A 23,342-nucleotide genomic window follows, 5' to 3' on the forward strand; every position below is an offset into this window, starting at 1 on the left:
ATTATTAAAGGACACTCTAAGTTTGTTTCTAAAGCTTATCTCAGTAATCTATCTTTGGATGAAGATCAGATGGCCCACGACCTACAACCAGGGGATTATATATACTGGAAAAGACATACTTTAAAGGACTATCTCCAAACTGGATGGAAGGACCCTTATCAGGTACTCTTAACTAGCTCATACACAGTAAAACTAAAGGGAATTCACTCTTGGATTAATTTCCACTCACAAAGGGCCCCTGCACTGGACTGGCCTATAGAGAGGACTGGTGACCTCAAAATCACCTTAAAACAACGCTCAAACAGAGGAGAAGCTACACCCACACCAGGATGAGAAAAAGACAACATCAGAAGTAGAGAGCTTACCCAAGATTCTGGACCTGACTCATATGCTCATCTATAATGTTTTCTCGACTTCTTGGACCTTTGCATATGAATCAAATGTTTTTCTATCATAGGCATGATCCTATGTGCTAGTTTTAAAAATCCGTCCAATTGTTGGGTTTGTGGCCAATTACCTATGTCTAGTACTTCTGGGTTACTTGACTGGATTTATCCACTCCAAGCTCTAATTGGTTGACTCTTAGGAAATTTATCTTAAAAGGAAAATTATAGTCATGTTCAGGCCACTACTGATATTACTAGATGAGATCCCCTCACCCAACCAATTAACAATACCTGCTCTGACCCTGACCATAAATATGAATTTTCCTCTATTACTCAAAGTTCAATCATAGCAATAAGCACAATTTCAGCCAGGGAATAAAGCCTCCCTCAATTATGGGATGGATTTATGTAATTAACACCAGGCTATGGTAATTTAAGTTTAAAGGGTCCTCTATGCTGGAAACAATTAAATCATACTAAGGATAGTCAGTCTAGTAACACTAGGAAACTGGGCTGAGTACCTTATGGACAATGCCAATTATAATTTCCCTGAAGAATAGGGATTGGTACAGAAGAGACTAAGTCAGACGACCTGGGATATACTGGGATGTACCTAGTGGAAGTTCTTGGCTTAATTCTTACTTATGACTTTATTAATACTGCCAGCTATGTTATTTGTATTCTGCCTATTTCAAAAAATTATTGTTTCTTATGCTACCAAGTGTGTGACTGAGCCTCTGATAAAATGATGATATATAGTTTCATGTGAGATCAATGATTGCAATAGTCTAACTCTAGATATGAGAAGAAGCAACAAGAGGGAATATTGTCCTGGACCATAAGAGACTAGGAAGACGGGTGGTCCAGAGACTTTTGGATACTAGTAAAGGCCTAGACCAGTAATAGCACATGGAGTGGCCTATCAGCAAAATCTTCCCCAGACCTGGGAATGAGCATTCCTAGCACCATGGGACAAAATGGTCATGAAATGCCCCAAACCATGGTTGAAATTATGACCATAATGGGGCCCTGCTGACTGAAAACTGACACTTGCCATCTACTTCTACAAGGATTAAATCATGAAGTGCTGTAGCTGGTGACCTTCAACACCCCCTACAAAGAGTTCAGGGTGGAGATCTGAAATGAGGCCCTCTGTGCTCTGGGAAAAACTGAGAGGCCTTCAGAGAGTTAAATACTTTCAGGAGAAGATTTTATGAGCCCCAATTCTTGCATCTTCTCATACCTAGAGAAACACTGACTTCATTAACGGTGACACTGTGGTGTGATTTTAGGCAAGTCCTTTTATTGCTAAGAACTTGAGTTTTCTGAGCTGTGTTAGATTTGGGATGTCACCAGCCATTCTCAAAACAATGTCTGCTGGCAGCTGGTAAGTGCAACCTTCCTTCTTAAAGGTCTCCTCTTGTAACTATTATACTTTTAGATGATAAAATTGCTTTAGATCATTTGTTAACAAAAAGAGAAAACACATGTAGTGACCAATAGCTCCTGTTATTTATATGTTAATACCACATCAAAGGTTAACACCTACTTTGATGAAACTAGATAACTGGCTACCTGGCTACAAGTCTCCCCAAAGTGCCAGGCCTAGACTGGGTTTCAGGCTTATTCTCCTAAAAAGAAATGAGATCTGTTTTGTCTATTAATGTTTAGGTTGTCACTCCTCCAAATACTTCTAACAGGCTCTGTTACACCTACATCAATCACACTGAACTAATAGAAGAGGACATAAAATTATATATATGAACACACCAAATGGCTCCATTCCTTTAGACAGGGTAACCCAAGCGCTGACTCTATCTAGATCAGGATCAAAATTACTACCAAATGTAACAGGGCTCTTAATCCTGCATGGGCCCCCAGCTACAATAATTCTTTTACTAATCTTTGGCCTCTGTTTTTTTAAACTACTTGTTAAATTCTGTCTCTTCCTAACAATAGGTTCACATCAAGATAATGGTGATGCAGAGATTCCAGCCATTTCTCAGAACACATCCTGCCAAAACAAAAACAGAAGTCACCCTGGGGCCCTTAATAAGACAGGGCAAGAGCTCCATGACCCCAACTAGGGTCTACAGCCCCATGCCAGCCTGAAGAAGCTACAGAAGACAGACCATCGTCCCTCATCCTCCCAATAAAGATTTCTTGGGGTTCACGTCTCTCAGGGGGGATTTGAAATAGGAGCTAGATGGGCCCCTGGGCCAGACAGCTGATGTTTGTCAAGTGGAGGAAAACTGAAGTTTTGCCCTCAGCCAGACAAGAATGACGCCTGTTTCCCTTCCTCCATTGATATGGAGGGAATGAACTAGCAGTGGGGAATTTGTTGCAGCAAAAATAGAAATGAAGTTTTCCCTCTCCTGAGAACAGGGAAAATAAAGGGAACAGTGAACAGGCTAGAGAAGAAACATAACCTGGCCTGAAAGAGTTAATCACTCCTAGTTGTTTTTTTCTCTTTTTTAACTGTTACTAATCTGTAGTGTCTGTAACTAGATTTGTACAACACAAAGCTAACCTATTACTCTTTAGCACTATGTGAATTACATCCGGCACTCCCTTGTAGCAAATCACCCCTTGTAGCATTTGCATTTCAGAAAAAAGGGTTGCAGGCGGATAACCCAGAGACAAACGGACCCAATTACCAGGCTGCCTGACTGCCAGCTGCGACTGTTTTGAAATAATGCAAGAAGAAGAATGGCAAGACCTTCACTACTTTGATCCTTATCATATACCCCAAACTGCAAGCCCCATGTATAAAGTCTTCTCCGATTCCCGAAAGGGGGGCGGGGCACAGTTCTTGAGGCGCTAGCCTGCTGTGTCTTCCCTTCTGCCTGGCAGAAAAATAAAGCCTTCTCTCTCTTCCTCCAAAATCTCTATCTCCGTATTTCTGTTCAGCATCAGTGCACAGGGAAGCCGATATTTCGGCAACAGAGTTCACTGGACCCCAATTCATCCATTTCGGGAAAATGTGATCAATGTACTCCCTCCTCTTGCCCTAGTCACATCCTGTCTTTTTTCAGAGTTTTCATGTGCCTGAAGATCTTATTCTCTGTACATTCTTCCATGTAAATAATTTTCTGTTACTTACCCCATAGGCTCTGTCAAGCTTATTTGCACTGCTGAAGGGGCCTGAGGCAAAACTGGAATTTTCCCTTTCCAATAATAAATGGTAAGTGATTGTGATCATTCCTGTTCTTGAAACATGAGAATGATTTAAAATATTGTATTAGAAAAAGTGACAATAGCTGCTATAACAGATCCACTTATAAATCTCAGTAGCAGAACACAGTACTCACAAAAATTCTGCAAGGGTATTTCTGAAAAAAGGGTGAATCTCTTCCAAGTGGTAAGAGAACCAAGGTCCTTCCTTCTTGCGGATGGGCATCTTCCGCATTGCTTCTAGGTTCTCCACGTTCAAAGTAGCAGAGGAGAAAAGAAGATGTATGGGAATACATGGGAGAAATCTATGGACAAGTCTTTCAAGTGGCTCCCATTCTGAGTGCCGGTACTGTGTGGGTTGGAAGCCAGTTGTATGGTCCCTACTAACTGCAAGGTGAAGAGAGTTTACATATGAAACCAAGATAAAGGAGAAGCAGTTTGGGTGAACAGCTAGCCAGTCTCTGATATAGAGATAGAGATATACATCTATCTATATGTATACAGATATTCTGTTCACCTTAATAGCATTTCAAAGCTAACACTATGTTAAGAAAGATACAAGGCTGAGTTTAGAGGGAAAACCTGATCCCAGAGAAGTAAAAGGAAATGAAGACACAGAAGCTGCTTTTTCCCCACAGAAGGCATTTTCCAATATGTTCATACATGAGCAGCCATTTAGTCACTTTATGGGACAATGAGGACAGAAGTAATAGCCCGGGAACTCTCCAAGTTGGAGAGTCTCATGAAAAACCCTCCAGGGACTAAGCTCTCCAAGGATTAGACCTAGATAAGAAAGAAACAGAGCTAAATCTTCTAACTTTTTCCGACTAGAAGGGAATAGAGGGAATGTGTAAAGGGAATAATATTGCCTTGGTTTCAGGTGAAGCAAATGCAAATGCAAATACAATGTAACTGCTATGTAAATAGTTGTAAATACAATGTAAATGCAATGTAAATACAGTTGACCCTTGAATAACACCAGTTTGAACTGTGAGGTACACTTACACGCGGATTTTTTTCAATAGTAAATACTGCAGTATTACAGGATCCACAGTTGGTTGAATCCGTGGATGTGGAACCATGGATATAGAGGAACTGTGTAAAAGGAGGGCTAACTATAAGTTATACTTGGATGTTTTACTACGCAGAGGGCAGGCGCCCCAACACCTGCACTGTTCAAGCATCAACTGCATTTGTTAGCTTGTGGCAAATTCAAGTTTTGCTTTCTGGAACTTTCTGTATTTTTAAAAAATATTTTTGATCCATGCATGTGGAACCCGCAGATTAGGAGGGCTGACTATATGTCAATTACATCTCAATAAGCAAAAAAAAAGAGAGAGAAATGCCACCTACCCATCTAAAATCCCCAGCAATCATCCCTACTTCTAATAGCAGAGGTTGTTTTTTTCTATGAAAAAAATACCTTATATAAAAAGTATTCATGTGGTACATACTCTTTTGTGTCTGTTTCTTTTCTCTCAACATTATTTTCTTTTATGTTGCTTTACTTAATTTATTCTCAAAGCTATATAGCATTCCATTGTGTGAATACACCTCAATACTTCAATTTATGAATTTAACATATGGCTAATGGACTTTTTGTTTACCACATTTGGGGTTGGTTATGAACAATGATATAAAAGCATTTCCGTACGTTTCTTTTGGTGAATATATGTGAATTTTGGGGGGTATTTAATTTGAAATTAAATTGCTGTATTCTAAGGCATGTACATGACCAATTTTATTAGATACTATCAAAGACTTTTAGAATTGGTTGTATAAATATGAATTTCCACCATCAATGTATAAGAATTCCAACTGTTCCACGTAAATGCCAATATTTGGTATTGTCTGTTTTTACATTTTAACCTATTCTGGTGGGTATCTGTGTTCTTGAGAGACATTAATATATATATATTTCTAGATTGGGAATTATTTTCACTAGATTTTAATATATCTTCTACTTATTTTCTCATTTGCTATTTATACTTTTCTGCAAAGCAAGCTGAATTTTTAATGTTTTGTTTTGTTGCTATTGGCTTTATTAACATGTTTGGGGGGTTATTTTTCAAATTTGCTCTCACTTATAATGTTCTTTTCAAGATTTTTATTGATTTCTAAATATAGTAAGCATGATTATTTTATATGTGTCTAATAATTCTAATTTCTGAAGTTTATGCAGGTGTCTGTGGCTACTGGTTTTTTGTGTTGGTTCACACATGCAGTGACATGTTTTTGTGAATGCTAAACCACACGTCAGAGAAAAAATTATGTTGGCACTTTTTGAAACCTGAGATGAAGGTACATTCTCCAGAGAACGTTTTATTTTCTTCTGTAGGCTTATAGAGGTATCAGTTTTTCAAAATGTAGGCTTGTCCTCAGAATTTGACCTGGCAGTTCTCCAAAATCACATTACTTCTTCAAAGCCATTAAAGTGTATGTGTGTTTACATTTATTGTGGTAGAGATTAGCTTGGTGTTCATCAAAACTCTTTCCTCTTCTACTTGGCATATAGCTGGGCTTCTAATATCAGCTTCAGTTTTCTTCTCCTCTAACAAAGCCCTCAAAATGACCTACCTTGGAAGGTAATACCTGCTCTTTTTTCACCCAACACACATTAGCTCATATACTTACCCTGGATCACATGTTCCAAGCACCATTATGTTTGGCTTGACCCATTTCTGGACCCAAATGGTCACGACTACAATTGGTTCCTGCTCTGGATTCTGATGCTTTGCATTGTTTTCCTAAGTTCTTCTGATTCCCTACTAAATCCCCTATTCTCCCCCAAGGGTTCTTCTATTTTGCTCCAAACATACCATGCAGTGATCAGGGTGTTAACTCAATACCATCTCTCTGTTGCAGGTTAATTGTAAGAAATTATTGCTTTGTTGGCATAGCATCATTTTTAAGAACATGAGCTTTTGATTTATAAATAAAATAGGTATAAATCATAAGTCCTCACATTCCAGCTGTGTAACCCTGGTCTAGTTAAACTTTCTAAGTCTCTGTTCCCTTGACTACAAAATGGAGGAAATAATATCTTCCCATAGGACTAGTATGAGGCTTCAAAAGATAATGAAGATATAATCTATGAAATATACTTACCACAGTGTCTGGAGGACGGCAACATAAAATGAACATAAATTATTATTTTATTTCTGTTGGCTTCTCACTTTTAGGTTAGGTTCTGTGTTCCTGGTGGAAGTTTTAAAAAAAATGTAACAACAAAGCCATAGAATACTGTTTAGTTCCCTCTGACTTAGATAAATCTAAAATTTATTGAACGATATTGGTCTTCCCGAAGATTCTAAATCCAAAGATCTCAGTCTTTTATCTTTGGAATAAGTGATACTAGAATTCGCCAAACCTATAGCCTCTTGAACCAAAGGCAGGACAACACTTGGATATGTAGTGACTATGGTATTAGAGCCAAGGGAGCCTTTACAAAACTTGTGGACTTCTCTGAAAAGCTTTGATCTAGCCTCAGTCAACTACTGGCAGAAGTGAATCAAGCCCCATTTAGTTCTGAGCTGAACTTACAAAGAAAGCAGGACACCCACAGGCCTTTTCGACCAGTAGGGGGTGTCGAGGATGTGTCTTGCTGCCATATCTATGTGTTCGCTAAGAGCCCATCGTTTCATTGTGCTTCGCTTTATTGCACTTTGCGGATATCGTATTCTTTACAAGTTGAAGGTTTGTGGCAACCCCACATAGCAATTCTTTTGGCTCCGTTTTTCCAACAGCATTTGCTCACTTTCATGTCTCTGTGTCACATTTTGATAATTCTCGCGGTATTTCAAATTTTTTTTATTATTATTGTATTTGTCATGGTGAACCGTGACCAGTGATCTTTGATGTTACTATTGTAATTGTTTGGGGGCACCACCACCTAAGCCCATGTGACGGCTAACTTGACCGGTTGTTGAAATGAAAACAAAGGATATAGACTATCAAGTAAACTTAGTTGATAAGGCAGTAGCAGGGTTTGAGAGGGTTGACTTAAATTTTGAAAGAAGTCCTACTGTGGGTAAAATGCTAACAAACAACACTACATGATGCAGAAAAATTCGCGGTGAAAGGAAGAGTCAGTTGATGCAGCAAACTTCACTGTGGTCTTATTTTAAGACACTGCCACGGCCACCCCAGCCTTCAGCATCCCCCACCCTGATCAGTCAGCAGCATCAACATCAAGGCAAGACCCTCCACCAGCAAAAAGATAACTTGCTGAAGGCTCAGATGATAGGTAGCCCTTTTTAGCAATAAAGTATTTTTTAATTAAGTAAGTACTTTTTTTAGACACGATGCTATTATGCACTTAATAGACTACAGTATAGTGTAAACATAACTTTCATATGCACTGGGGAACCAAAAAATTCATGTGTTCAGCCAGGGACAATTGGCTTAGCAATACCAAGCCAAGTCTTTCTGATCTTTCTAAGCTTCAAGGAAGCCCATGCACATGCATCGCTTTCCAGACCCCCGTGAATAACTAGGATCTTATTAAAGTCCATGTTGGCTGTTCCATTCCCCCAACAAGCTTTAAAATTTCCGGCTAGTCCATTGCTGGCTGCAACTGTTATCAAGATGTCAGACTAGCTGTGATGCTGGGCTTCCCTGATCACTGGATATTTATAACACTATTATTTTGACAGTGCACTGGGCATGGACTTTTCCACTTACTGCTCAAAATAAAGTCAACCCCCTCTGCTAACTCTAATAGAACTTCTGGCCACAGAGCTGGGAGTTAGGTGGGAGCAGCCCCTGATGAAGAAACCACAGACTACCACTGTTCTTACTGAGATTCAGTGGACGTTTTTGAATAAATATTTCTTAGTTTGTTTTATACTTTGGTCATTTCCCAAAGTTTTAAATGTTTGTTTTTTGGCAATTGTGTCCAATTTTATTTTTGCTTTTTAAAGAGAAGATTGCCAAGCTCTTTACTCAGCTATTTCCAAGGTCTCACCCTCAATTAATTTAATTTTTATTAACTTACATTCACTTCGGCAAGCACAGAGAGCCTGGTTGGCACATACAAGGACCTCAGTAGATTGATTATTATAGAAAAGCAAGAAGTTCTCAGAAAATATTGATAGTAAGGGAGAGAAGCAGAAGAAAAAAACTCCTGGGCTCTAAATCAGGAGAAAAGCATTTATTGTCCTATTTTTAGCCCCAGTTTTATCATCTGAATCACTTCCTCCTTGGGCTAATATCACAGTCTATAAAATTATGGATTTAGACTAGAGGAAATGAAATACTAGTCCCTCTCCTATTTCTGATGTCTTTGAAGAGTTGGCGATGGGTTCACAGGGTGGTGTTGAAGAAATGACTAGGAGAGAGGGAATAACCAAAACAAAGTTCATCAGCTTAACAGGCCCAGGCATGGCCATCACAAGAAGAGATGTCTTCCGGAGATGGGTGGACAGAAGTACTTCACTTTGAATGTCATTCTGTGAGCTTTCCTAAACATAGTTGAATGTTTAACTGCTCTGGTTAAAAATTAACCTTGACTTCAGCCTCAGGAGACCAGAAAAGCAACTATTGAGAAAAACCAATTTATTAAACCATCTACCATAAAGTTTCAAAAACAAGCAGACAGCTAGTTATAGGACAGGTGAGGAGGTGGTCAACAAAAGAGCTTCAATGCCTGGGCAAAGGGGAAGAGCTCGCTGCATGAGCATTGCATCTAAGTTTTCTTATTAATGTCTATCATAATGAATGTAATCCATCTGCATTGGTAGAGAGCACTTTCTAAAGCACTTTGTTCTGCCTGCATGTGATTTCTATTATTTTTTTAAAATTAAAACAACCCTAGAAGGCAATTGCCTATAATGCTGGACAAAAATAAAGACACTTTTTCAAACTTGCCGGTTAGATATTGCAAATAAAAGGGAGTAGAAGGGGTAGAAGCCGATGCCGGGGGGGTGGGGGTCAAGACCTTTGATTTTAATATGAAATTAATGTCAAACCATTCAAATTAAATCAAGGTCATTATGACATAAATAAACAAAACAATGGAGAGTGAGAAAATCCATTATATTTTTCAATTATGTTTTAAAATTTAAAACAATAATGTTCATAATCAAACCAGTAGTATAATACATTGCTCTACATGTTAAAATTTTCTTTGTCTCTTTACCATTCTTGGTATCTGTCTCCATTTCTATTTTTCTTTGTCTTGATTTTATCCCCAATTGTGTTTCACTGTGACTATCCCTGTGTTTACTATTTATTCCCATTGAGGCTGTTTTCTGTCCCTTTCCAGATCTCTCTTGACTCTTGTCCTTCTTGATATCCTTGTTCATTATCTTCCAACTGAGTTTACTTCCCTACCTTCAACAATATCAACTGATATGATATAAAGTATGTTTTTGATAGTATCTATTATTAATTATTAATGTTTGAAATATCCAATCAATGTTTTTAAAGCATTTTAGTTGTTTGCCTCCCCCTGCACACAACTCTTTTATCTCTGTCTCTCAAACTTCCTCTGATTCCACAAAATATTTGTGGGAGTTTACCCGAATTCACATATTATCATAGGACAATATAAACAAATACAGGAGTATAGATTTTTTTAAAAAAAACTTATAGCAAAGCCCAAAACAAGTAGACTAAAATGAGGACTGAAGGACATAAGGTGTAGGTATCAAAACAGTTTTTGAAATTTACATGAAAATTTGTATCCAAGCTTTATGATGAAGAAATACGGAACAAAACGTAGTCACTTACGCAAATTATATTAATATAGTTTGTGAAGGTCATGCCTACTTCTTTCTTGAGGGTCTTGAACTTAAGGCAAGAGGAAATCATTTTCCTGGATTTTCATTTATGGGCACCAAGTAAGTTAAGCCACAAAGTCCTCATCAACTTTCCTCATCACAATAAATTCAATGAAAGATTTCCTTTTACAGTCAGTTTATTGTCCTAGCATTATATTTTTAGAATAATGCTAGTTTAGCTCAGCAAAATCAACTGAATGTATGATTTTAATTTCTCTGTGTGGCCTTTGTGTGTTTGTATGTATGTGTGAGTATGTGTGGGTATCTATTTTGGGATCAGTAGGAATGGAATGGGGGAGTCACTGACTGTAAAAAAAAGTTGTTGCCCACTTATATCCACCAAGACATAGACAATCCAGCACCATATTTGTGTGAAAGAACAAATCACCCAAGAGTCTGGAGATGTGCATTTCAATCCTGGTTCCATCCTCAAAACCTAAGAGCCTGGAGAAAGTACAGCCATCACCTTTTCTAGGCCTCAGTTTCTCCTTCTCTACATGATTGCATGTGATACCAAGCCCCTCACTATTTCATGGAGGAGTTTGGGAAATGTGAAGCAATGGAATGTGCCAAAATGTTCAACATATCCTCACAGCTGTTTTTAAATTGTTTTGAGATATATCCTTAGTTTTCATGTAATAGATGTCAAAACTCTTTGAATTAACATTCTCTCTGGTTTTAAAATCAGACTAGCACTCTCCCTGTAAGAGAGCAAGAAGAATAAAAGTAATAAGGAATAATTTTAAAGATAAATATATAAAGATATATAAAGTACCCACTAGACTCCAGACAAAGAATATACACATATCTTCTTGAAACTTTAAAACTATTAAACAAGGCAAGCAGATGCTCCCAGCATCCTTCTATAGATGTGGCTGGGAGAGAAGTTAGGTGACTGCCCTAACGTCGCCCAGAATGGAGGTAACAATGCTAGGATTTGAATCCACATCCTTTGACTTTAAAAATATGCCCATAAATTAGCATACTTCCTTTCATAAGTTAACTTCAGCATTGGAAGAGCATCTTTTGAATCAGAAATTAAGGCCAAAAAGTGATGAATATCTTACTTGAATTAGAAAGGATATTCTAAAAGTTATGGTTACTGACTGATAACTTAACAGTTAGAAGCACTCTACTTTCAAGAGCGTATTAATCATGTTAAAGTTGATTGTGTTTCTTGACACAAATTTCTGTAGTTGTTGCATACATTTGTAACCCATAAAAGTTGATTACTGAGGGCAAGTAGAAGATTCAATGTGTCATAAAGGAGAAAATATAACAAGTGCATTAACAGAAGCTAGTATAATGCAAGCATATTGATCTTATTGGCTTGATACTTCAAAGTGGAATGAAGGCTACTGCACTAAGTAAAAGTTTTAGCGTAGTGGGAAGTAATAGTTGGCTAATTCAGTATCTGGCTTTTGTCGATTCATTTACCATCAAAGAACGATTCGTCATATATCTTCTATGTTCCAAGCCCAACCAAGAGATAAAGCAATAAGACAATATAAAATAACACATAGGCAAATCGGATGCTTATTCATCATCATAAGAAGATTAATCACACCAATTATTTAAAGATCACTGCTAAACAGATGGCAGGAGGCTCTGAGTCCATGAGAGAGGAACTCTGGGATTTGCATGAGATTGAAAAAGCAGCATTGGTTTCAAATAGGATGAGTTAGCTGATTTTCTTGGATTTTGCTGTGTCTGACATGAAAGCATCTCAATTCAAAGTGCCTCCTAATCTTGTCTGTATGAGTCACAGCATTGATACATGTAGCATTTCATGGAACTAAAGACCAAAATAACATCAGTTTCTTGAAACTGTGAACCCTAATTGACCAAATTTATAGCACAATCTCTTGAAGAGAGGCTGATCCATCTCCCAAACTATTTGAAACTTCATTCATTTTTCTTCTGCTTCAGGTTTCCGGATTTTAGCTTTATTTGTCCTGTTACTTGTGGCCGATGTCAAATCTTCAGCAGATTCTCAGCTATGTGAACCTTGTGGACCCCGAGGACCTCCAGGACCCAGGGGTCCTCCAGGGCTACTTGGTTTAGCAGGTGGGAAAAAAATGCAATTGCTCTCTTAGCCTCTCATAGTTTCTCTTTGACTGCAATGTTCATAGATTCAGTGAAATCTTCCAGGTGATCTGATGAGAATATTGATCATTGAGGTAAGTCATTTCTTGGTAACAAATGACCATGGTCTCTTTTTCTGAACTCTTAAGAGTCATAGGATTCATCTACTAAGACGGCTTCCAACCACCAAGAAATCTGTGTGCTAAAACACCTCTTTAGACACACTGGATGTACAGTCCAAATTGAGACAACTCCATCTCTAGACTAGTGTAGAGCACTCATATTGGTGTCATACAGTGTGGGCGTAAGCCGAGGTTCATACAGTGATACCAGAGTCATGTGGGCAGCAGATACATTGACTTCCTGTTCTCTTGTCATCTGCTGAGAGGTATGCTGAGCTAAGCTCCCACAGAGATCCCATCAGCTTTGAATACTCGTACTGAACCTCTAAAGCAATGGTTTTGAAATCTGGCAGAGCATCAGAACCACTCAGAGACTTGTTAAACATGTAGGTTCCTAGTCTTCATCCTCAGAGATTCCCCTAAAGGCCCACAGTGTAGACTGGCCCTGAGTAACTGGGGAACAGGGGTGGGATGGTGTTCCACAACTGGTTCTAATAAACAGGCACAATTGGATACCACTGTTCAAAATTCCCATTTGGTTCTGGCAACAGTATGATCCCTGGATTTGTCTGGGTAACTTCCAATAGTGATCCTTAATACTCAGCCTTATAGTAAAGATATATATACTAATATATAATTCATATACTAATTCATTCAATTATTCACTTATTGAACATATTTTGAGTGCTAATTTTACAACTGATACTGAGTATGACATTTAGAAAGAAAATTAAGTAAGATGCCTCGTTCCCAGTATGGATAAGGAGACAGTCACTTAAGGGAGGGATTACAATTCTTTGTGGTAATTCTTTATACCTATGGTAACAATTAATACCAGATGTGGTACAAGGAGATAGAACTTTTCCAAATCTGGAGGAGACAAGAGAGCCTTCTGGAAGCAGTGATGCTTGAGCTAGGCTCTGGCCAGTGAGAAGAAGGGTAGGAAGGAAGAAGCAATTCTTGTATTAATACTTTGAAAAATACAAAACCTTATAACTGATTCACTTTGTTGTAAAGGAGAAACTAACACACTATTGTAAAACAGTTATACTCCAATAAAGATGTTAAAAAAATAAAAAAAATACAAAAAAAAATACAAAACCTTAAATTCTATCATTCTTTTTTCTGTTTATTTTGGGATCTAGGACCCCCAGGTGTAACAGGACCAAGAGGTATACCTGAGGTGCCTGGAGCAGTTGAGAAATGCCCATGTCTACCTCAATCTGCCTTTTCCGTCAAGCTGAGTGGGCCTCTCCCAGGACCCTCCCAGCCCATTGTCTTCCAGGAAGTTCTGTACAATCGTCAGGGCCACTTTGACCTGGCCACTGCAGTGTTCGCCTGCGGCGTCCCTGGCGTGTACCACTTTGGCTTTGACATTGCATTGTTTCAGAATGCTGTCAAGGTGAGTCTCACGCGGAATGGCATCCAGATCTGGTACAAATGAGCAGAGGCCAAGGACAGCCGTGAGCAAGCTTCAGGAAGTTCCATCTTGCAGCTGGAGAAAGGGGACAGGGTCTGGCTGGAGTCTAAGCTGGACAAAGAAGAATCTGAAAAAGGAACTACTCACACTGTGTTTTATGGGTTTTTGCTCCATGGAAATTAGGGCAGCTAGGGGTAACTGCATGGTTCTCTCCCTCATGTAACACTGAATTTAAGAAAAGAAGCCTCCTACTCCTCTCATCCCAAATGGTTCCTCTAGGATGAAGAGCTCACAAAATCAGTAATGACCAAGTTGAACAAAATGAATGTATTACCAATCGCTGAAACCAAGACTCATGGTTCATCAATTTGTCAATAATTTCTTATTTGTGATTCCCAAAATTCAAGTTCCTAGGCGGCAAAAATGTGGGGAGGGACATCCCTGGCAGTCCAGTGGTTAAGACTTCACCTTCCAATGCAGGGGGTGTGGGTTCGATCCCTGGTAGGGGAGCTAAGTTCCCACAAGCCTCCTGGCCAAAACGAAAACATAAAACAAGCAATATTGGGACAAATTCAATAAAGACTTTAAAAAAATAGTCCACATCAAATAAAAAATCTTTTTAAAAATGTGGGGGAAAAAAGAGTGAGGTAGGAAGCTGCCCAGCCATGTTGTTGTTAAATATACCAGGAAAACCCCCATTCAGCTCCTTTTTGAAGCCTGCCCCGCCCCCTCACCCCCAGAGGACAAAAACCTTGCTCCAACTCTCAAATCTATTCTGAGAATTAAGGCTATAAATATAGAAGTAAATACCTCTGGCAGAGATGTCAAGTTTGCTTAAAAGACCAAATGAAGATACCCCTCATCACATGAGTCTCCTAAAGCATAACTGGATGGGTGATAGAGGTGAGGAAATTTCTGTGGCTTCAGAGTTTTCAGATTAATTATTAATTTACTTCAGGCTGCTACTTACCCAATATCCCTTCTTCTACCAATTTCTATTCTAGCTAAATTCATTTGTATTGCCTCAATGAACCCGGTTAAAAAATGTAATTTGACCAGCTTCTATTACATTCAGGGTGGCCATAAAAAACACCATCCTTTCTGGTGAGATGTAAGTGCATGGTACTTGCAGGAGTCGTATTTAAAAGGGAAAAGACGGGGGCTTCCCTGGTGGCGCAGTGGTTGAGAGTCCACCTGCCGATGCGGGGGACACGGGTTCGTGCCCCGGTCCGGGAAGATCCCACATGCCGCGGAGCGGCTGGGCCCGTGAGCCATGGCCAATGAGCCTGCGCGTCCGGAGCCTGCGCTCCGCAAGGGGAGAGGCCACAACAGTGAGAGGCCCCGCGTACCGCAAAAAACAACAACAAAACAAGTAATGTGACCATGGGTACGTTGCCACATCCTTAAACCATATGAAGTAAAGATGGATTATAAGATTATAGGAGATCTAGGTAGTGTATTTAGGAAAGAATGTTTCATCTCTTGGCTGTCCTAGTACACGGTCCAGGAGCCTGTTTCCCCTTCCACTTTGGCAAGGAGCTGGCTCAGCAGAACTGAGTTTGCTAATTGGAGAAACATGAGTTCTCTGATAGCTACAGCGTTGGAATGGAAATTCTCCTAGCTAAGCTCTAGACTATAATGTTGTTTCACCAGCCAGGTGAACTGACTGTTTCCTCTTTCTTTCTGAAATTCCCTGTAATTTTGTATATTTATGTGAGTTAGTGTCCTTCTATTGGAACACTTTCTTTGGTGCTTCCAGGGTGGCCAAGGCTATTTATTGACATACTTCTCAACAGAATGTTATACTATGTAATATGTGTGTGTGTGTGTGCCTGACCCTAGCAAAACATGTTGTAAATCAACCAGGGCTGGTATCAGGGGTCTCAATTCTGCTTGCACTTCAAAATCAATTTGAAAAGACAGGTTCACTCTTTCTCTTCCCCAAAGTCAGATATTTTTATTTGTCCCATTTCAGAGCAGGTTGCCCAGCTGCCTTATATATTCCTCAGGTGGGATGATTAGAGTCTTAACTCCTAAGGAAATGATTGCTGAAAATGGCTTCAAAATGAGTCTTTCCTCCTTAGTGGGTGGACAGCGCCACCCAGTGTTCCAAAGGGGAATTGTTGAGCAACGATCCTTGCACTCCTCATCTCTCCCTTGTTCAATCAATTCCCAGGTGTGCCAACAATATCTCTATTATTTGGCTCTGGTTAGGAAGGCTTCCACAGCTTCCATGCTTTTAACTGGTGTATGAAGAGGCTGTTCATAGCGAGGGGAGAGTTGCGTGAGATGAAGTTGAAAAGGCAAGCAGAGGTGATGAAATGTATGCTAAGGTGAGACCCACACAGACCTGCCCACTATTTCCCCCAGCATCTCAAGCATTTTGGATTTCTAAGACTTTGTCTATGCTGCTTCCTTTTCCCAGGATGCTTTCCCCACCCACTCTGCTTGCCGATGCCCACTCTTCCCAGGAGGTTCAGCTGAAGCATCCGTCACCTTCCCTATGAAGCCCTGCCTGATCACCACCTCCTGCCCTTCCCCGGTAAAATCAACTATGTATTTCTTTCTGCCCACTTCATGCCCTCTCCCCTATACCACTTAAATATGTGTCTCAATGTTTATATATTTGTTTTGCACGTAGACCCTAGGTCCTGGAGCGCGACGGACAATCTTATTATTCTGTATGTCCCCACGGTTTAGCAGGGGATTTGCATATTGTAAGGTACGTGGTTGAATTTAAAAATAAATGAACAAATGGGAAAAGATACACATATTGTTTTTTGAGGAATCATATTAAAAGCCCTTAGGGGAGAAAAATCAATGTCATTGGGAGAGAGGGAAGAAATACCGAAATCCTGAGGCTGGAAGAGCTGAAAGCTAACAGAAAGTGATAGTGAATTCTAGGAAAGTAACTAATTTCCCTGCCAGAGAAAGAGCTATTTGTGTAATACTAAAATTAATATAATAATAATCATTATCCTTAGTATTTCCTTAGAAGTATTAGTATTTCCTTGTTTAGTATTATTTAGTATTTAGTATTTCCTTATTTAGTATTCCTTAGTATTTCCTTATTTCCTTTCCTTTCTCTTGTCCTTAGAAGGACAAAAGAGCCACATAATGGCTTACACAGGGGTTAAGGGGCTGCAATTCAGAAGATCACTAAAACCATTCGAGAAGGTTCTAACTTTGCATTTCACTGAAATGTAAGATTTCTTGCTTGGAAATGTCTCAATTAATGGACCCATCAGCCTCCTAAGCTAGAAATCATCAAGATATCTTCAATCCTCCACTTTCCCTAATGCCCAACACTCAACTTATCATCAAGGTCAAGTGCTGTGACCCCAGAAATGTCTCATAGCCAGCACCTCCAGTCTGGGCTCCTGGTTAGCCCCTCATCATTTCTCACTGAGATCATTCTGACAGTCCCCTTACCAGCTCGGCCCCAACTTTCCCCTTTCCAACTCATCATCCATCCCAAGATCACTCTGCCTGAGCAGTCTTTCTAGAACCCAGATGTTACTGTGACACTGCCCAGGTGAATACTCTCAGTTGCCTGAAGATAAAGCCCAAACTCCTTGGTGTGGCACAACTTTCACGAGTTGCCTGTGTGCACATCTTAAGCCTCAGCCCCACCAATCTCTGCAATGCTGGGCGTCATCCTTAGTTCAAGGGCTCCCAGAACCAGTCATTCCCTTTCCAACCTTTAAACACTTTCACTTCTCCATGCCTTTGAACATGCTATTTCCCCTGCCGGAATATCCTTGAACCCTTTTCAGAGAAGGTTAAATTAGTATCTTCCTTTGAGACACAGCTCTGGGAAGAGACTTTTCCCACTTTACGAAGCAAAGGTGACCTCTTCTCAGCTGTGTCTCCAGTGCACATTGTTGATGTCCCTATTCCTGTACGTTTTCAAACCTCTATTACAGAAACGATTAGGTTTCATTGGAAGTCTTTTGGTCTGCCCTCCACTGGCTGAAAGTAAATGAATGGGGGCTGTAAAGCTTTGGTATCTTTACAGTCTTCATTTTTAGTAGAGGGATGGAATATAGCAAATGCTCAAAGCATATCTGTGAAATGAATGAATAAATAATTGAAAATGAATGAGTGGACAAGCATGAAGAAAATAGTAGGTGGGGAGAAAAAGCTTTACTAGTCTCTGTAGCTCACGGTCACAATGATATCTATGAGGCACTTCCCGCACACAACCCGGCCACTTTCCCCATTATTTCCAATCAAGACGACCCTCATTACTTAAGGTCTAGTTCCAGTGCTACCTGCTCCAAGCTTCTGTCCATGATTAGTCAACCTGCAACCCTTTGCTTCTTGGCAATGTTCAGATGGCACTTATCACTTTCCAGCCTTTATGAGAAAGATTTCAATTTAAAAAAAAACAAAAAAACGAGTAACTGTTACGTGCCAGGCACAGTTCTAGATGCTAGACACACAGCATTGAACAAAATAGGAAAGGTCGTTCTTTTTTAAATTTTTAAATATCTTTATTGTTTTTGTTGATTTAAAAAGTATTACACACCTAAGTTCAAACAAAACAGAAATTCAGGGTGAAAATCACCCCATAATTCTTCCCCAAGATATAATCACTATTATATAATGTATGCCTTTACGTTTAGATCTTTTAATTTTATAAACAAATTATATCTTACTAATTTGTAAAAGGCCTATTCTGTTGAAGCCGGTATTTCAGTGGAAGAGGATACATAATAAATATATAAACAAATAAAAAGGAAGTGTCTGTGCTTTAAAGACAATAAAACTAGGTAATGTACAGTAGTAGTATATCCTTAAAGAATTTCCTTTTGCAGCCAGCAGAATATAGCTTCCCAAAGCGGGGATTTACCAGGCAATATTAATTCAAAAACTCATTGGAGTATAACTGATTCACTTTGTTGTAAAGCAGAAACTAACACACCATTGTAAAACAGTTATACTCCAATAAAGATGTTAAAAACAAACAAACAAACAGAAAAATACAACTCATTGGAAAGAAACAGGCTCTGGTCAAGCTTATCAAGGAGTATCTCCCAGAGCCACCCTGACCAACTGCCTGATAAGTGATCTTCTGCTGTTGCTGATTCCAGAGCGACACCATCAATACGGCCTCATCAAAACCTACTTCTGTTGCATCCAACCCCAGATTGTTAGGATGCGCTGGCAGAAAATTGGAAGCTTCACCTCTAAACTACTGCACACGCAAAAGGTCACTGAAAGATTTAGTACTGCCTCCAAAAGAGGAGAAAATATTCATTGAAATCTGATTAATTTTAGAACTTTTAATTTCAGTTTCCTGTGCAAGTTCTCCCTTCCCTACCACCTTAAATATCTACAGATTCAGATTTTAAAAAAGGAGTTTATGCTTTCAGTGACATTCTGCATAGGACTGAGGCTTTCAGCCACCTGCTCCTTTGGGACAGATCAGACCTCACTGAGGGTCTAGAACAAATTACTAGCCACCCAAAGACACATGTGCAGACCTGCATGCTTGGGGCCGAAAATAAATTATGTTGAAAACATAGGACAGGCAAATGCGTCCCCTCTTTTCCATAATAATTCTCTTTGTGTAACGTGGCTTCTGTCCCTAGTGCAAAACGCTCATAAATACTTTATGGAACTCTCTGTACCTGATGGGTTACAGGATGAAATAATCTTATTTTTTGCCCATCTGTCTTCCAAAAAGTGCTGTTGGTGCTTCCTTTCCTGCTCCTTCATGGCATATAGGGCAGATCTCACAGCTTTCCAGATACTTGATGATGTTAAAATGTCCAGCCTAGTTAGCCCAGTTTGAAACTTTATTCTTATCTCCAGTATTTCCCATCTCCACCAGCCCAGACGTGACTTGCATACAAGTGGGTGGACCATTTTGCTTCTCCTTCATGCTTTGTCCCCCTTGCTCCTAATGCTTTGGAGTCTCCAAGATCAGGATATGAAAAGGCGGATTAGAGGAAAGTTGCAAAAACATTTTTACTTAGCAAGTAGAGTTGACGGTTCTTCCCTGGCTGTGGTGGACTTCCCAATGGGGTGTCTATTTCAGTGCTTCCAGAGGTCCTTGGGGCCTCCTCACTGCACAGGTCCCTGAGGGGAGAGAACACTTTTGACTCAACCTTCCCCAAATGGTCCCCTCCCTCCTGTCCCAGGTGATACACACCAGAGAGCTGTATTACTAGGCTACTCTCCACCTGCTGGCCAGCTTCCTTGCAGGTGGGAAGGAGACAGACTCAACACTGGCTAACTCATGATTTCCACAGGACCTGCCGAAAAGTCATAGTTCTTGCTACACCAGATTGTAAGAATACAGGCTATTCGACCACCAGCTCCTCTGTTTGCCCTGCCATGGCTCTATTTCTTTCCTTTTTCTTTACTCTAATGCACACAAGGGAGGGAAATGGGGAGATGTTGGTCAAAGGGTACAAAGTTTCAGTTCTTCAGGATGAAGGAGTTCTGGGAATTTTATGTACAGCATGGTGACTATAGTTAACACTGTATTGTATACTTGAAATTTGCTAAGAGGGTAGATCTTAAGGGTTTTCACTACATACATAAAGGAAATAAAGAGACAGAGAGACAGAGAGGAAGGGAGAGAGAGAGAGAGAGACAAAGAAAATGGTAACCATGTGAGGTGATGGATATGTTCATTAGCTTGATTGTGGGAATCATTTCACAATGTATACATATATTAAAATACCAGTTTGCACAACTTCAATATATATAATTCCTATTTGTCAACTATACCTCAATAAAGCTGAAAAAAATGTTTAAAAAACAGACACAGAGGAAAGAAAGCTAGGCAAACCCACTGCTCCAGGAGATCTCCAACAAGGCAAAGAATGCCTGGCTTTCATCATTCAGACATGTGCAGCCTCTACAAGTGGTCCTTTCTCAGCATCCTCTAGTTTGATTTGGGTGGGGAGTGAGTACCATAAAGAGGAAAAAATACAGCTTTTCTGCCCTAAAGGCAATGACTCTATATTCTAACAAGTGCCTCTTAGTTGAGCCAATCATTTTCAAATGTCTAGACTTTTCTTACACGGACAGGAGAGGGCATGGACAGGGGGTGGTCACAGGACAGGCTTGTCCTCATCATAATAAGCCTGGAGGGGAAAGCAGTGCTTTTCCTCTATAGCGTAGGAAGCTTAATGCTCATTGGGCTCAGGTTTAGGGCCTTAGCTTTCAGTCTCAGAGGCAAGTCCATTTACCATCCTATTATTCCTATTTAGATGCAGGTGATCTAGAAAAGGGAGAAATTAAGGGTGAAGCTTTAAGAAATGGAAGACCAAGAAAATGAGATCCATGAAAATTTTACAGACCATGTAGAATAGGCTAGAAGATCTCCTCTATTTTTTTCCTCCAGGAAAATAAGGTTATATCTATTCCTTTCACCTTGCATGTATGTTTGAGGTATCAATCAATCCAAGTCTTTGAAGCTGCTTGGGTTCCTTAGCAGTTAATAGGAGAAGTACATGGTAACTATGTCATAAAGCTGAAACATCATTATTCTCTGTAGCCTGCATTCCGAGCTTTCCCCATGTGATGGTGTAATGGCCATTGGAAGCCTATGAGCATCCTCCTGGAAAAACAACAAGAGACTCTGTAAAGACCACCACGTTCCTGATCACCTCTTTAAAGCCTTTCTACAGTTCTCTCCCACCACCTCGCCCTCCAGAACCGACAACTACACAGGTGGCAGATGGTATCTAGAGTAATTTGCCTCCCTCACGAGAGCTCTTCAAAGCCATAGTGTGTTATGCGACTCACATTGTGTCACATAAAACAGGTGCTCCGTAGACAACTTTCAAGTTGAATTCAACCAAGGAAGATGAGATGGGGGTGGGATCAACTGCCCCCCAACCAATTCAACTGACCTTATTTTATTACTCTCAAAAAAGAAAGCTCCCAGAGTACATTTCACCTATGAGTCAATCAATGGACTTGTGCTTTACCCACGGTATCTGGATTCATGGTAGTAACCTACAGCAACGGTTCTCAGTCTTAACCTTGCCTCTACAGGAAAAATTTCTGGAAAATTCCCTGATGGTCCAGTGGTTAGGACTCTGTGATTTCACTGCCAAGGGTGAGGGTTCAATCCCTGGTTGGGGAACTAAGATCTTGTAAGCTGCGTAGCGAGGCCGAAAAAAAAAGTTCTGGGAAGCTTTCAAAACTCCCAATGCCCCTGTCACACACCCAACCAATTCACACAGAAGATCTTGAGGGTGGGACCCATGCATCAGTTTTTTAAAGCTTTCCAGAAGTTTCTGGTATGCGGCCAAAGTGGAGAAACACTATTGTAAAGTAATCCAGAGCTGTATGATCCCGATCAAGGATTCCATCACTTTCCTTTTTTTTAAAATTGAAGTATAGTTGATTTACAATGTTGTGTTAGTTTCAGGTGTGCAGCAAACTGATTCAGTCATACTTGTATATGTATATATTCAGATGGTTTTCCATTATAGGTTATTACAAGATATTGAATATAATCCCTTGTGCTATACAATAGGTCCTTGTTGTTGTTTTTTTAAAAAATAAATTTACTTATTTTATTTATTTATTTTTGGCTGCATTGGATCTTCGTTGCTGCGTGCGGGCTTTCTCTAATTGCGGCGAGCGAGGGCTACTCTTCGTTGGGGTGCGCGGGCTTCTCATTGCGGTGGCTTCTCTTGTTGCAGAGCACGAACTCCAGGCATGCAGGCTTCAGTAGTTGTGGCTCATGGACTTAGTTGTCCCGCGGCATGTGGGATCTTCCTCGACCAGGGCTTGAACCTGTGTCCCCTGCATAAGCAGGCAAATTCTTAACCACTGTGCCACCGGGGTAGCCAGTCCTTCTTGTTTACTTTATATATAGTAGTGTGTCACTTTCCTTTTAAATTCTTCTCAACCTTGGTCGCTGATGAAGGGATCCCCGACCGCCTCCACTGTCAAACCTCCATAAGCCTTTGGGAAGCAGTGACCTGATCCTCTTTGTCCCTCTGCTGAACAAGCCTTGGTGAAGATGGAAGCCCGGGTGGCACAAGGGTGACATCCAGTGGTAAAAATGAATTTATTCTCCCATTGTCCCATTCCCTGAAAAATTACAAGTCCCCAGTAGAACCCAGTCTACACACCTCCTTGCATTGGCTCAGTGGTGGTTTTCTGTCCCGTGTAACTGATGACACTCCAGGAAGATCACTGGCCTGAACAGCACTCTTGTCAACTCAGAGGGGAGGTTTTGGTCTTTGTCGAACTTGGTCTTCAACTTGGTCTTCACTTCCCATGCTTTGCCTGCCTACTGACGGACCTGCTGTGGCTCTCACGTCACTCACAGGCGTGGGTCCAGAGCACCTTGCCTCAAGCCTCGCCCCACCCATGCTTCACCCACTGTGGCCAC

The 23,342-nt window shown here is 40.2% G+C and overlaps 1 protein-coding gene across 1 annotated transcript; it reads left to right on the plus strand.

The window, feature by feature from the left end:
* Positions 1–12,261: 12,261 nt before the first annotated feature.
* On the plus strand, positions 12,262–22,369 carry LOC102979636 (protein HP-25 homolog 1-like; the record flags this gene model as incomplete). Its single annotated transcript, XM_028490583.2, has 5 exons — positions 12,262–12,409; positions 13,695–13,951; positions 16,395–16,511; positions 16,611–16,691; positions 21,486–22,369. Coding segments are annotated over 5 exons (630 nt in total), but the record flags the coding sequence as incomplete, so codon positions are not given.
* Between the last annotated feature and the right edge of the window lie 973 nt (positions 22,370–23,342).

The sequence above is a fragment of the Physeter macrocephalus genome, chromosome 6 (genome assembly GCF_002837175.3).
Source record: "Physeter macrocephalus isolate SW-GA chromosome 6, ASM283717v5, whole genome shotgun sequence".
NCBI lineage: Eukaryota > Metazoa > Chordata > Mammalia > Artiodactyla > Physeteridae > Physeter > Physeter macrocephalus.